A 13,600-nucleotide genomic window follows, 5' to 3' on the forward strand; every position below is an offset into this window, starting at 1 on the left:
TTGAGATGGAAGCGACAGGACTGTGAGAGGCTCTGGATATGTGGTTTGTAGGAGACTGAGGAATCCAGGGTAACTCCAAGACAGCGCACCTTGGGGCTAGAAGAGATAGTTGTGCCATCAATTGATAAAGAAATAGTGGGAAGTGAGGTTATGTTGGAGGGTGGGAAAATGATCAGCTTAGTCTTAGACATATTAAGTTTAAGAAAGCGCTGGGACATCCAGGAAGAAATAGCAGAGAGACAGTTGGAGATACCAGTGAGGAGAGGGGGGGAGAGGTCAGGGGAGGAAAGGTAGATCTGAGTATCTTCAGCATAGTGATAATGGAGGTCAGAAGAGCTGATGAGTTCACCTAGAGAGGACGTATAGAGGGAGAATAGTAGAGGTCCAAGAACAGAACCTTGGGGAACACCTACTGTAAGAAGCTGTGGTGGGGAAAAGGAGTCATGAGAAGAGACAGAGAAGGACCGGTCTGAGAGGTAGGACGACAGCCAGGAGAGAGCAGTGTCACGTAAACCAAGGGAGTGAAGGATTTGCAGCAAGAGAGGGTGGTCAACAGTGTCAAATGCAGCAGAGAGGTCAAGGAGAATAAACAGAGAGTAGTGGCCCTTGGATTTGGCAGCAAGGAGGTCATTGCTGACTTTTGTGAGGGCAGTTTCAGTGGAGTGGAGAGAACGGAAGCCAGACTGAAAAGGATCAAGGAGGGAGTGGGAGGAAAGAAAGGTGGTAAGGCGTTTGTAAACAACACGCTCAAGGAGCTTGGAGGCAAAAGGGAGAAGAGAGATGAGACGGTAGTTGGAGAGAGTGTTGGGATCAAGGGTAGGTTTTTTAAGAATGGGGGAGACTATCGCATGTTTGAATGCAGAAGGGACAGTGCCAGATGAGAGGGAGAGATTGAGGAGATGGACAATATGGGAACAGGCACAAGGAGAGAGGTAGCGGAGGAGACGTGAAGGGATAGGGTCAAGGGGGGAGGACTGGATAAGAGCCATAACTTCCTCTCCAGATACAGGGGAGAAGGATGTCAGAGTCGGTGAAATGGATGGAGATGGGTGATCAGGGAAAGAAGGAGGTGTAGAGCAGGGGGACTGGTGGGCTGTGATGTCCTGACGTATGGAATCGATTTTGGATGTAAAGTAGGTAGCAAAGTCAATGGCAGTGAATGGGGAGGGGAGGGGGTGAAGAGACGCTGGGGATTTGAGGACTGGAAGGAAATTAGGTTCTTGAAATAGGACTGTTTAGAGAGGGAAAGGGCAACACTGTAGGATGAGAGCATAAATTTGAAGTGGAGAAAATCTGCCTTAGAGCGTGATCTTCTCCACTGTCGCTCGGCAGTTCTTGAACACCTTTGCAGATATCTGGTACATTTGGAATGCCGGGGTTGTAGTGTGGATCTGCGAGGGTGAGTAGTGATTGCCGGTACAACAGAGTCCAGAGCAAAAGTAAGGGAGGCATTGTATAGGGAAGCAGCTTGCTCAGGACAGGAGAGAGTGAGGATAGGTGAGAGAAGAGAGTCAAGCAGGGAAGATAAAGAAACAGCATTGGTAGCCTCAATGTTACGTTTAGTGATGGTGGCCTTCGGAGGTAGAGGAGAGGAGGGAGAGAGAGAGAGGTTAAAAGAAAGAAGGTGATGATCAGAGAGGGGGAATGGGGAGTTGGAATAATTAGAAATATTACAGCGGTAAGTGAAGACTAAATCAAGTGAGTGCCCACTCACATGTGAGGGTGAGGAGGTCCGTTGTGAGAGACCAAATGAAGATGTGAGGGTAAGGAGTTTGGAGGCAGAGGATTCTGAGGGGATATCAATTGGAATATTGAAGTCACCAAGGATAATGGAGGGGAGGTCAAAAGAGAGAAAGTGAGGGAGCCAGGAAGCAAAGTTGTCAAGGAACTTAGAGGGAGGGCCAGGGGGACGGTAAATGACAGCTACTCGCAGGTGTACTGGTTGGAAGAGGCGAATAGCATGAACCTCAAATGTAGAGAATGTAAGGGATGGTTCAGAGGGTAGGAGTAACCTGGGGATAGAAGGACCCCCACACAACCACCATGGTGACCCCCGGGGCGAGGGGTGTGAGAGAAGGTGAGGCCCCCAGAAGAAAGAGCTGCAGGGGAAGTGGTGTCAGAGGGTGAAATCCAGGTTTCAGTAATGGCTAGGAGATGCAAGTTTTTGGAAATGAAAAGGTCATGGGTGGGAACCAGTTTTTTACAGACTGATCTGGCATTCCAGAGGGCACAAGATAGTGGGACAGTGTTTATGGGAGAGATGTGAATGAGATTATCAGGGTTGCTGTGACGAGAAGGTGAGATTGATTTGGGTGACCGAGATGAATGTAGTGGAGAGATTGTGCGGGCACCAGTGTTGGGAAGGGAACCTGGAGGTGGTGGGCAGGGAGGGAGTTTAATGAGATGTGGGTGGAGGTGGGGTGGCATGGCGTGGAGAGGAGGCTTGGAGGAAGGATTAGCGGTGGGGAAGTAGGACCCAGGTGGGGTAGAAGAGAACAAATGTGGAGTAATGGGAGAGGAGAGGGAGGAAGGCAGACAGAGGAGGGGAGATAAAGGAAGGAGGAGGTGGAGGAGATAAGGGGGAAATTATAAAGGTGGAAGAAGGGGGCAAAGCAGTGGATCGGGTATACACTGAGTGGAGGAGGAATTGGATGAAAACATGGTCATGGTGTGGCTGGGTTGAGTTTGAGGAGGAAATCTAGATGTAGGAATAGAGTATGAATGAGAGAGTGCAGGGGATTTGCAGAGAAGCCAGTAAAAGTACAGTGGAAGAAGGTGTATCTGTGTAATTTATTTTTTATTTATTTATTACCAGTTATTTATATAGCGCACACATATTCCGCAGCGCTTTTACAGAGAATATTCGGCCATTCACATCAGTCCCTGCCCCAGTGGAGCTTACAATCTATATTCCCTACCACATGCACACACACATACACACAATAGGGGTAATTTTGTTAGGAGCCAATTAACCTACCAGTATATTTTTGGAGTGTGGGAGGAAACCGGAGAACCCGGAGGAAACCCACGCAAGCACAGGGAGAATATACAAACTCCACACAGTTAGGGCCGTAGTGGGTATCGAACCAACGACCTCAGTGCTGTGAGGCAGTAATGCTACCATTACACCATCTGTGCTGCCCTAATGATAAAAGGTTATAATTGAATGAAGAAAAAATGGAGATTTAGTGGGGAAGAAATGGAATATTAAAGTAAACTGTGTTAGAAGACAGATGACAGGCTTGGCAAATAATTAAGGTAGAGATAAACTGAAGTTGGCACAGACACAGTACATTATGCTGTGAAATATTTGTGAAATCAGAGAGCCAGCACAAATATTAGTAAGTGACGTGTAAGTTCTTAGAGTGAGTCCAGTGAGTAATGTCCAGACAGCAGTTGCTTGTAGAGAAGAGATTGTGAAGTTACATATCTTGTTTATATCTTGTCCAGATGATCAGGTTTTTGGATGGGTTGAGGTTAGAGTGGTCTCCTTCTGTTAGACTTCGGTTTAACGCCGGCAAAATATGGATACAGTGCACTTGTAAAATTATGCACTTATTAATATTATGCACCAGCAGCCACGGCCTGCAGCCTCCCAATGAAAGTTAAATAGTGACATGCATTTTTGTGTCTCCCAGGCTCCTGATCTTTGGCTCGTATGACCAGGAAACGCACATTCACTGCACCCTGGAGATCAGCAGCGCGCCCTGGAAAGAGAAAAGCCGCACCTCCATCAAAACGGTAAGACCCAATCCTCACCGATTTACTTTCCATATGACCCTGTAGGCAGAGGCCGCTGTGTGTGTATAGCTGTGTGTGTGTGTATGTATATGTTTTGTTGTCCTGAGGAAGGGGTGAGCTGCACCTTGAAACGTTGACCAATTAAATCCCTTTGGTGAGGGTATTCTGTATATTAGACTCCGAGTGCCGCCTGTTTCTTGTGGCATATATATATATATATATATATATTATATTATATTATATTTCTGTGTGTGTGCATGCATATTAGTGTATAGATATATTTGCTACACAGCACCCCCTTCCTTGTCCTGCATCCTCTATGCACTTGTTACCTCGGTTGGCCATACTATAATGAGGGTCGGATTTGTGTCAAGGGTTAAAAGTCGCCTTTCTGCTGGGAGCAGCCACCCAATCAGGAGTCAGCTGTCTCAGATAGAGAATACGCTGACTGTAAGCCCTGGGGCTCTGCGTGTACCACCAGTGATAGCTCAGAATGAAAAAATTTGAGTGTGTCGGGCACCCCTCGAATTAAAAATTGGGGTCCTACACCACTGTTTCTGGGTCCCATTACATATTATGGGGGGTGAGGGAAGGCAGCAGTTGGGGTAGAGCTTGGGGATAAAGGCAGGGAGAAGCTGGGGTAAAGGGGGCAAGGGTATATAGCAACTGGGGCAGTACTTGGGGGGGGCATGGAGAGGTTAGGGGCAGGCAGTACTGGGTGTAGGGAGGGGGCATTGGTAAATAACAGCTGGGCAGTACTTGGGGGGGGGCATGGAGAGGTTAGGGGCAGGCAGTGCTGAGTGTAGATGGGGGCATTGGTAAATAACAGCTGGGGCAGTACTGGCAGGGGCATAGGGAGCTAAGGGGCAGGCAGTACTTGCAGGGGCATGGGGAGGTTAGGGGCAGGCAGTGCTGGGTGTAGGATGGGGGCATTGGGAAATAACAGCTGGGGCAGTACTGGCAGGGGCATAGGGAGCTTAGGGGCAGGGAGTACTGGGTGTAGGGAGGGGGCATTGGTAAATAACAGCTGGGGCAGTACTTGGGGGGCGTGGGGAGGTTAGGGGCAGGGAGTACTGGGTGTAGGGAGGGGGATTGGTAAATAACAGCTGGGGCAGTACTTGGGGGGCATGGGGAGGTTAGGGGCAGGGAGTAGTGGGTGTAGGGAGGGGGCATTGGTAAATAACAGCTGGGGCAGTACTTGGGGGGGCATGGGGAGGGTAGGGGCAGGCAGTGCTGGGTGTAGGGAGGGGGGCATTGGTAAATAACAGCTGGGGCAGTACTTGGGGGGGGGGGGGGGAGGGTAGGGGCAGGCAGTGCTGGGTGTAGGGAGGGGGCATTGGTAAATAACAGCTGGGGCAGTACTTGGGGGGGCATGGGGAGGGTAGGGGCAGGCAGTACTGGGTGTAGGCAGGGGGCATTGGTAAATAACAGCTGGGGCAGTACTTGGGGGGGCATGGGGAGGGTAGGGGCAGGCAGTACTGGGTGTAGGGAGGGGGCATTGGTAAATAACAGCTGGGGCCGTACTTGGGGGGGCATGGAAAGGTTAGGGTCAGGCAGTACTGGGTGTAGGATGGGGGCATTGGTAAATAACAGCTGGGGCAGTACTGGCGGGGGCATAGGGAGGTAAGGGGCAGGCAGTACTGGGGGGGGCATAGGGAGGTAAGGGGCAGGCAGTACTGGGGGGGGCATAGGGAGGTTAGGGGCAGGCAGTGCTGGGTGTAGGATGGGGGCATTGGGAAATAACAGCTGGGGCAGTACTGGCGGGGGCATAGGGAGGTAAGGGGCAGGCAGTACTGGGGGGGGCATAGGGAGGTTAGGGGCAGGCAGTGCTGGGGGGGGCATAGGGAGGTTAGGGGCAGGCAGTGCTGGAGGGGGGCATAGGGAGGTAAGGGGCAGGCAGTACTGGGGGGGCATAGGGAGGTTAGGGGCAGGCAGTGCTGGGTGTAGGATGGGGGCATTGGGAAATAACAGCTGGGGCAGTACTGGCGGGGGCATAGGGAGGTAAGGGGCAGGCAGTACTGGGGGGGGCATAGGGAGGTTAGGGGCAGGCAGTACTTGGGGGGGCATGGGGAGGTTAGGGGCAGGCAGTGCTGGGTGTAGGATGGGGGCATTGGTAAATAACAGCTGGGGCAGTACTGGCGGGGGCATAGGGAGGTAAGGGGCAGGCAGTACTGGGGGGGGGGCATAGGGAGGTAAAGGGCAGGCAGTACTGGGGGGGGCATAGGGAGGTTAGGGGCAGGCAGTGCTGGGTGTAGGATGGGGGCATTGGGAAATAACAGCTGGGGCAGTACTGGCGGGGACATAGGGAGGTAAGGGACAGGCAGTACTGGCGGGGACATAGGGAGGTAAGGGACAGGCAGTACTGGGGGGGGGCATAGGGAGGTTAGGGGCAGGCAGTGCTGGGGGGGGGCATAGGGAGGTTAGGGGCAGGTAGTGCTGGGTGGGGGCATAGGGAGGTTAGGGGCAGGCAGTGCTGGGGGGGGGCATAGGGAGGTTAGGGGCAGGCAGTGCTGGGGGGGCATAGGGAGGTTAGGGGCAGGCAGTGCTGGGGGGGGCATAGGGAGGTTAGGGGCAGGCAGTACTGGGGGGGGCATAGGGAGGTTAGGGGCAGGCAGTACTGGGGGGGGCATAGGGAGGTTAGGGGCAGGCAGTGCTGGGGGGGGCATAGGGAGGTTAGGGGCAGGCAGTGCTGGGGGGGGGCATAGGGAGGTTAGGGGCAGGCAGTGCTGGGGGGGCATAGGGAGGTTAGGGGCAGGCAGTACTGGGGGGGGCATAGGGAGGTTAGGGGCAGGCAGTGCTGGGGGGCATAGGGAGGTTAGGGGCAGGCAGTGCTGGGGGGCATAGGGAGGTTAGGGGCAGGCAGTACTGGGGGGGGCATAGGGAGGTTAGGGGCAGGCAGTACTGGGGGGGGCATAGGGAGGTTAGGGGCAGGCAGTGCTGGGGGGGGCATAGGGAGGTTAGGGGCAGGCAGTGCTGGGGGGGGCATAGGGAGGTTAGGGGCAGGCAGTGCTGGGGGGGGGCATAGGGAGGTTAGGGGCAGGCAGTGCTGGGGGGGCATAGGGAGGTTAGGGGCAGGCAGTGCTGGGGGGGGGCATAGGGAGGTTAGGGGCAGGCAGTGCTGGGGGGGGCATAGGGAGGTTAGGGGCAGGCAGTGCTGGGGGGGGCATAGGGAGGTTAGGGGCAGGCAGTGCTGGGGGGGGGCATAGGGAGGTTAGGGGCAGGCAGTGCTGGGGGGGGGCATAGGGAGGTTAGGGGCAGGCAGTGCTGGGGGGGGGGGCATAGGGAGGTTAGGGGCAGGCAGTACTGGGGGGGGCATAGGGAGGTTAGGGGCAGGCAGTGCTGGGGCTAGGAATGAGGGTAAGAGAAGCATAAAGTAGCAGCTGCCTCCCCCTTCCATATTATTTGCGATCACTGCTGTTCTATATTAGAATGTGGTCTTTAACCTTTGGCCCTCCAGCTGCTGTGGAACTACACAACCCAGCATGCCTGGCACCGTTTTGAAATAAGTGTTCTAAAGCTGTGGAAGGGCTTCCTGGGATCTGTAGTTCTACAGCAGCTGGAGGGCCAACGGTTGAAGACCCCAATTGCTAAAACTGTAGTACATTTAATAAAGGCACCAGGTGGCATGAAATGATTAATTTGGTGCCACCCACCCTGGTTTTACACCCAACCCGCCACATCAGCTCTGCAGCAACCGCAGGTAATTATCATATGTTCCCCACCAGCCACAGCACCTGTTGTATATGCACCGGGGCCTACCTCCCATCCTGGTGCCAGGGACGTCCTCCCGCCGGGGGACTGTCGAGGTGCCGGGGATGTCATCCTGCCTAATATATAATGTCCGTCCTCTGCCGTCCATCAGCAGCTAATGGGGTAACTGTCAGGCTGCTGGGACCCTGTGTGTTGCGGAGGGGAGAGCGCACACTCTCCATGGTCTCCTCCCCGTCCTCTGCCCTCCATCAGCAGCTAATGGGGTAACGGTCAGGCTGCTGGGACCATGTGTGTAGGGGAGGGGAGAGCGTACACTCTCCATGGTCTCATCCCCGTCCTCTGCCGTCCATCAGCAGCTAATGGGGTAACGGTCAGGCTGCTGAGACCATGTGTGTAGGGGAGGGGAGAGCGTACACTCTCCATGGTCTCCTCCCCGTCCTCTGCCGTCCATCAGCAGCTAATGGGGTAACGGTCAGGCTGCTGGGACCCTGTGTGTTGCGGAGGGGAGAGCGCACACTCTCCATGGTCTCCTCCCCGTCCTCTGCCGTCCATCAGCAGCTAATGGGGTAACGGTCAGGCTGCTGGGACCCTGTGTGTAGGGGAGGGGAGAGCGTACACTCTCCATGGTCTCATCCCCGTCCTCTGCCGTCCATCAGCAGCTAATGGGGTAACGTTCAGGCTGCTGAGACCCTGTGTGTAGGGGAGGGGAGAGCGTACACTCTCCATGGTCTCCTCCCCGTCCTCTGCCCTCCATCAGCAGCTAATGGGGTAACGGTCAGGCTGCTGGGACCCTGTGTGTAGGGGAGGCGAGAGCGCACACTCTCCATGGTCTCCTCCCCGTCCTCTGCCCTCCATCAGCAGCTAATGGGGTAACGGTCAGGCTGCTGGGACCCTGTGTGTAGGGGAGGGGAGAGCGTACACTCTCCATGGTCTCATCCCCGTCCTCTGCCGTCCATCAGCAGCTAATGGGGTAACGTTCAGGCTGCTGAGACCCTGTGTGTAGGGGAGGGGAGAGCGCACACTCTCCATGGTCTCCTCCCCGTCCTCTGCCCTCCATCAGCAGCTAATGGGGTAACGGTCAGGCTGCTGGGACCCTGTGTGTAGGGGAGGGGAGAGCGTACACTCTCCATGGTCTCATCCCCGTCCTCTGCCGTCCATCAGCAGCTAATGGGGTAACGTTCAGGCTGCTGAGACCCTGTGTGTAGGGGAGGGGAGAGCGTACACTCTCCATGGTCTCCTCCCCGTCCTCTGCCCTCCATCAGCAGCTAATGGGGTAACGGTCAGGCTGCTGGGACCCTGTGTGTAGGGGAGGCGAGAGCGCACACTCTCCATGGTCTCCTCCCCGTCCTCTGCCCTCCATCAGCAGCTAATGGGGTAACGGTCAGGCTGCTGGGACCCTGTGTGTAGGGGAGGGGAGAGCGTACACTCTCCATGGTCTCATCCCCGTCCTCTGCCGTCCATCAGCAGCTAATGGGGTAACGTTCAGGCTGCTGAGACCCTGTGTGTAGGGGAGGGGAGAGCGTACACTCTCCATGGTCTCCTCCCCGTCCTCTGCCCTCCATCAGCAGCTAATGGGGTAACGGTCAGGCTGCTGGGACCCTGTGTGTAGGGGAGGCGAGAGCGCACACTCTCCATGGTCTCCTCCCCGTCCTCTGCCCTCCATCAGCAGCTAATGGGGTAACGGTCAGGCTGCTGGGATCCTGTGTGTAGGGGAAGGGAGAGCGCACACTCTCCATGGTCTCCTCCCCGTCCTCTGCCGTCCATCAGCAGCTAATGGGGTAACGGTCAGGCTGCTGGGACCCTGTGTGTAGGGGAGGGGAGAGCGCACACTCTCCATGGTCTCCTCCCCGTCCTCTGCCGTCAATCAGCAGCTAATGGGGTAACGGTCAGGCTGCAGGGACCCTGTGTGTAGGGGAGGGCAGAGTGTACACTCTCCATGGTCTCCTCCCCGTCCTCTGCCGTCCATCAGCAGCTAATGGGGTAACGGTCAGGCTGCTGGGACCCTGTGTGTAGGGGAGGCGAGAGCGCACACTCCATGGTCTCCTCCCCGTCCTCTGCCCTCCATCAGCAGAGAGTGAGAGTGATTGTGCCTGGTAGCGTTGCTGACTGGTCACTGTGTATCCCTAGCACCTGTACTGAGGACCCCACTCTCATTCTTGGAATAAAATACGCACCAGAGCGCCTAAGTGTGAACTCTGAAACAAAAGGTGGCTGACCACATGCCATACATAGGAGCATGTGGCATTATTATCTTGTTCTTGTATTCACCAGACTATGCTCAGTTTCTGATTTCATTAATGCTCCTTTCCCTCTCTCAGATCACAATCTTATCACCTGCACACTCTCCTCCATTACATCAATTTCTACTTCAGGGTCCATAGCGTATCCACAGGATACCTTGGGGTATAGGTGATGACGTCAGTCTTCAGGCACCACAGAGTTAAAGTTTTCAGCCTCCCAGGATGCATCTGGGTCCCTCTCCTATACCCCGCCTCCGGGCCAAGGCATCTCAGTTTCGTCGGTGCCTGGCCGGAGTCGGAGGCACTGTGCAGAGGGGGGCTATGAAGAGCCCCTGAAGTTTCTTTTAAAGGCAGCGCTGGCTGCACATCTGGGAGTACAGCATGGACAGTCAGTACTGACGTCCATGCCGTCTCCCCTACACCCCGCCGGTACCAGAACGCCGGTACTGATCCGGGGATGCTGGTAGACATCTGGGGTCACGGCTAGCGGTGTCCCCAGATGTTTTGGACCATGGCCGGATCCAAGGGGATGCAGGTAAGCAGCGGGGCCCCGCGGTGGGTCCCTGCTGGTCACATGGTCCTGAGTCCCCAGGCAGGGGGCTCCCTGGGGACTGGCTGCAGCGTGGAGCCAGGCGACCAACCTGCGCTTCCACTACCCCCTGGGACAGCGGGCCGCTGCTGAGCAGCATGCGCTGCGGCGTCCCAGGGGTTAAATGCATGCCAGGGGAGCGCGCTTTCCCTGTCTCACAGCCGGCGCCTCCCCTGCTGCACACAGCCTCTCTGCTCTGCCTGATTGGCCACAGTGTGTCAGCTGTCCTCCCCAGGCCGGCCTCCTTCATCTTCTGCTCCTCGGTGGCCATCTTTAAAGCATGGTGAACACTGCTGGAAGCCTGTGAGCGGTGGCATTGCGGTCTGGGTCCCCCAGCATACCTCTCCTCTGTTTGTCACAGGTCAGTGTATGCAGCGCTGAGTCCTACCAGCCTGAGGGTCTGAGTAGTTGAGAATCAGCGCTAATAGTGCAGGGATTTGTTTCTTCTGCATTGTATGTGACTGAACTGCTAGCCTGCTGTCTGTACTTTCACTTTCTACTGTCAGCTTTATTACTGTCCCTGATCTTGCTCTGCTCAAAGCCCTTGCGGTGCGCGGTGTGCAGGGTGTTATTCACACTATACCAATACGTATAGGTGTGAGTGTCACATACTTACCATCATGTCTGAGACTGATTTTCCTCTCCAGCTCATGTGTACTAAATGTAAGGTACCAATAGCGGAGGGAGAGGGTAACGCGGAGGGGTTATGCCCCCAGTGCCTGGCACTGTCACGGCCGATTATGGTCACGGTCCCGGTACAGGAACCTCCCTGGGCTTGTTTCGCTAAGGCGCTTACAACCCTTGTGGGCCAGCTAGCTCCGCCACCTGCGTTTACCCAGACGGGTTTGTCCCAGCAGTCAGTGGTGTCGTCACCCATGCGGGAGTTCCCGAGACAATTGATGGTACCCCACAGTCTCCCTGTCCCTTCCCAAGTTTCTCCGGAGCCTGCGTGGGTTAATACTCTTAACTACATCGGTTCAGCATTTGTCCGATGTTTTACAGGGGGAGTCTGTGTTGCGGCCTCATAACGGCCGGTGGCGTCTTTATCTGCTCCTTATGGGGATGACGATGAGACGTCAGATCATGGGGAGATTCTGGATCTATCTGACCAAGAACCTCTCCGTACCAAAGAGCCGGACGCTAAGTCCAAGGTGTATATCCCTGGTCTTATTCGAGCGGTCCGCTCGGCTTTAGTTATTGAGGATATTGATCCTTTGGTGGCCACATTCATATATGCCTTTTTAAGGATATTAAGGGTGAGGCTACGGTGTTCCCTCTTTCTGATCAATTAGTGGATCATTTAGAGGAGGCGTGGAAAAATCCAGGTAAACGGTTTTAGCCCCAGAGACGCTTAGCCGTGGCTTATCCGTTTGCGGTCAATTATTTTTCTAAGCGGGAATCCCCTACGCAAGTGGATTCACATGTCACACGCCTAGTCAAAAGTGCCACATTGCCTATGCCTTCGATGTCATCCTTGAAGGATGTCACTGACCGCAAGGTGGAGATCTGCCTCAAAGCCGTTTATTCCCTTGCAGGGAAGCATCCAGACCGGCTCTGGCCGTGTGTTGGGTAGCCAGAGCTATGGAGCGCTGGGCGGATAATTTGGAGGCGTCTTTGGACTCTGACTGTTCGGCTGAACAGACCGAGTTGGTGGGCAATCTCCGAGACTCGGCCACTTACATTAATGAAGCGGCCTTAGATATTTGTATGCTCACCTCTAGGATCTCCTCTGCAGCCGTGGCTGCTCGTCGCACCTTATGGTTGCGTTCTTGGAAAGCGGACGCGGATTCCAAAAAGGGATTAGAAGGTCTGGACAGGTACTATTTGGTCCAGATCTGGACAAAATTGTAGTTACGTTGGCAGCAGCAAAATCTGCATGTCTTCTGTCTGCTACGATTCTTTCTAGTGCTGGTGGGTCGTCCTTTTGGCCTCACAGGGCCCAAGGTAGGCCTAAAGTACAGTCCTGTCCACGGCAGGCTGGGGCCAAGAAATTGTCCAAGCCCAAGAATCAGGTCTGGAGTACCAGATGTCCGGTTCCTAGGTCAGATAACAAACCTGCGGCCTGACGGTCCAGGCCTCCTTTTGGGGGACCCCAAAGTGGGGGGCGCCTGCTTCAGTTCGCCCGGTGCTGGTCGCAGTGCATGTTCCAATTTCCCAGAGGGGCCTGGGTTTCTATTCCATTCTATTTTTGGTGCAGAAACCCAGTGGGTCTTACCGTTCAATACTAAACCTAAAGGCCCTCAGCAAGTCCTTGAGGGTGCCTCTGTTTCGGATGGAGACCCTGCAGTCCATTATTCTGGGGACTACATGGTGTCATTGGACATCCAGGACGTTTACCTGCATGTCCCTATTTTTTTGCGCCATCAGCAGTTCCTCAGATTGGCAATCTGCAACGAACATTTCCAGTTCCGGGCACTGCCTTTTGGCCTGGTGACTGCTCCACGGGTATTCACCAAGGTCATGGCGTCTCTCCTGCGGACGCAGGGAGTCCGACTGTTGCCTTATCTGGACGACCTCCTGTTGATAGCGGGGTCTCCAGAGTTTCTTTTACACCATCTGGATCTGACGATTGCGGTACTGCAACGTCACGGCTGGTTGACAAACTGGCAGAGGTCCACTCTCACCCCGTCTCAGAGGATCCTGCACCTCGGGGCCTTATTGGACTCCAGGCAGCAGTGGATCTTTGTGACGGAGGAAAAGATCCTTGCTTTGTAGTTGAGGGTGCGCAGTTGTCTGCAGTGTCGTCGAGTGTCGACACACTTGGCAAAGAGATTATTGGGCTCAATGGTGTCGGTATTCGACATGGTGGAGTACGCCCAATTTCACTCCAAACCTCTGCTGCTATTGATCCGGTCCAGATGGAATGGATTGCCTCAGTGTCTCAAGTCCCAGACGATGGGGCTCACTCCGGATGTTCGCCTGTCTCTAACCTGGTGTTTGCAGACGCCCGTTCTGGGTGGCGAACTGGGTCCTGTTAACAACGGACGCCAGTCTCCGGTGCTGGGGAGCTGTCACGGGTCCACACTTGTTTCAGGGCAGGTGGACTCGGGCGGTAGCGGAGCTTCCAATAAACATTCTGGAGCTCCATGCGGTGTCAAGAGCTCTCCAGCGGGCACAGCCGGTTCTCCAGGGTCACCCTGTGCAGGTCCCGTCGGACAACGCCACCACGGTGGCCTATTTAAACCAGCAAGGAGGAACCGGGAGAGTGGTCTTTATACCAGGACGTCTTTCGGAGTCTGGTGGACAAGTGGGGTCTTCCAGAGATAGACCTCATGGCGTCCCGGCACAACAACAAGTTGCCGGTGTACGGGTCTCGAAC

General features: G+C 55.0%; 1 protein-coding gene across 1 annotated transcript in view; it reads left to right on the plus strand.

The window, feature by feature from the left end:
• The window catches only part of PDZD8 (PDZ domain containing 8), a 108,858-nt gene that overhangs the window by 47,309 nt on the left and 47,949 nt on the right, over nt 1-13,600 (plus strand). Inside the window, exon 3 of the mRNA XM_088459060.1 lies at nt 3,639-3,741. Within this exon, the coding sequence (XP_088315186.1) occupies nt 3,639-3,741 (103 nt within the window). The remainder of the gene's footprint in view (nt 1-3,638; nt 3,742-13,600) is intronic.

Source organism: Taudactylus pleione, unplaced genomic scaffold, assembly GCF_031769625.1.
Source record: "Taudactylus pleione unplaced genomic scaffold, aTauple2 ptg000892l, whole genome shotgun sequence".
NCBI classification, from domain to species: domain Eukaryota; kingdom Metazoa; phylum Chordata; class Amphibia; order Anura; family Myobatrachidae; genus Taudactylus; species Taudactylus pleione.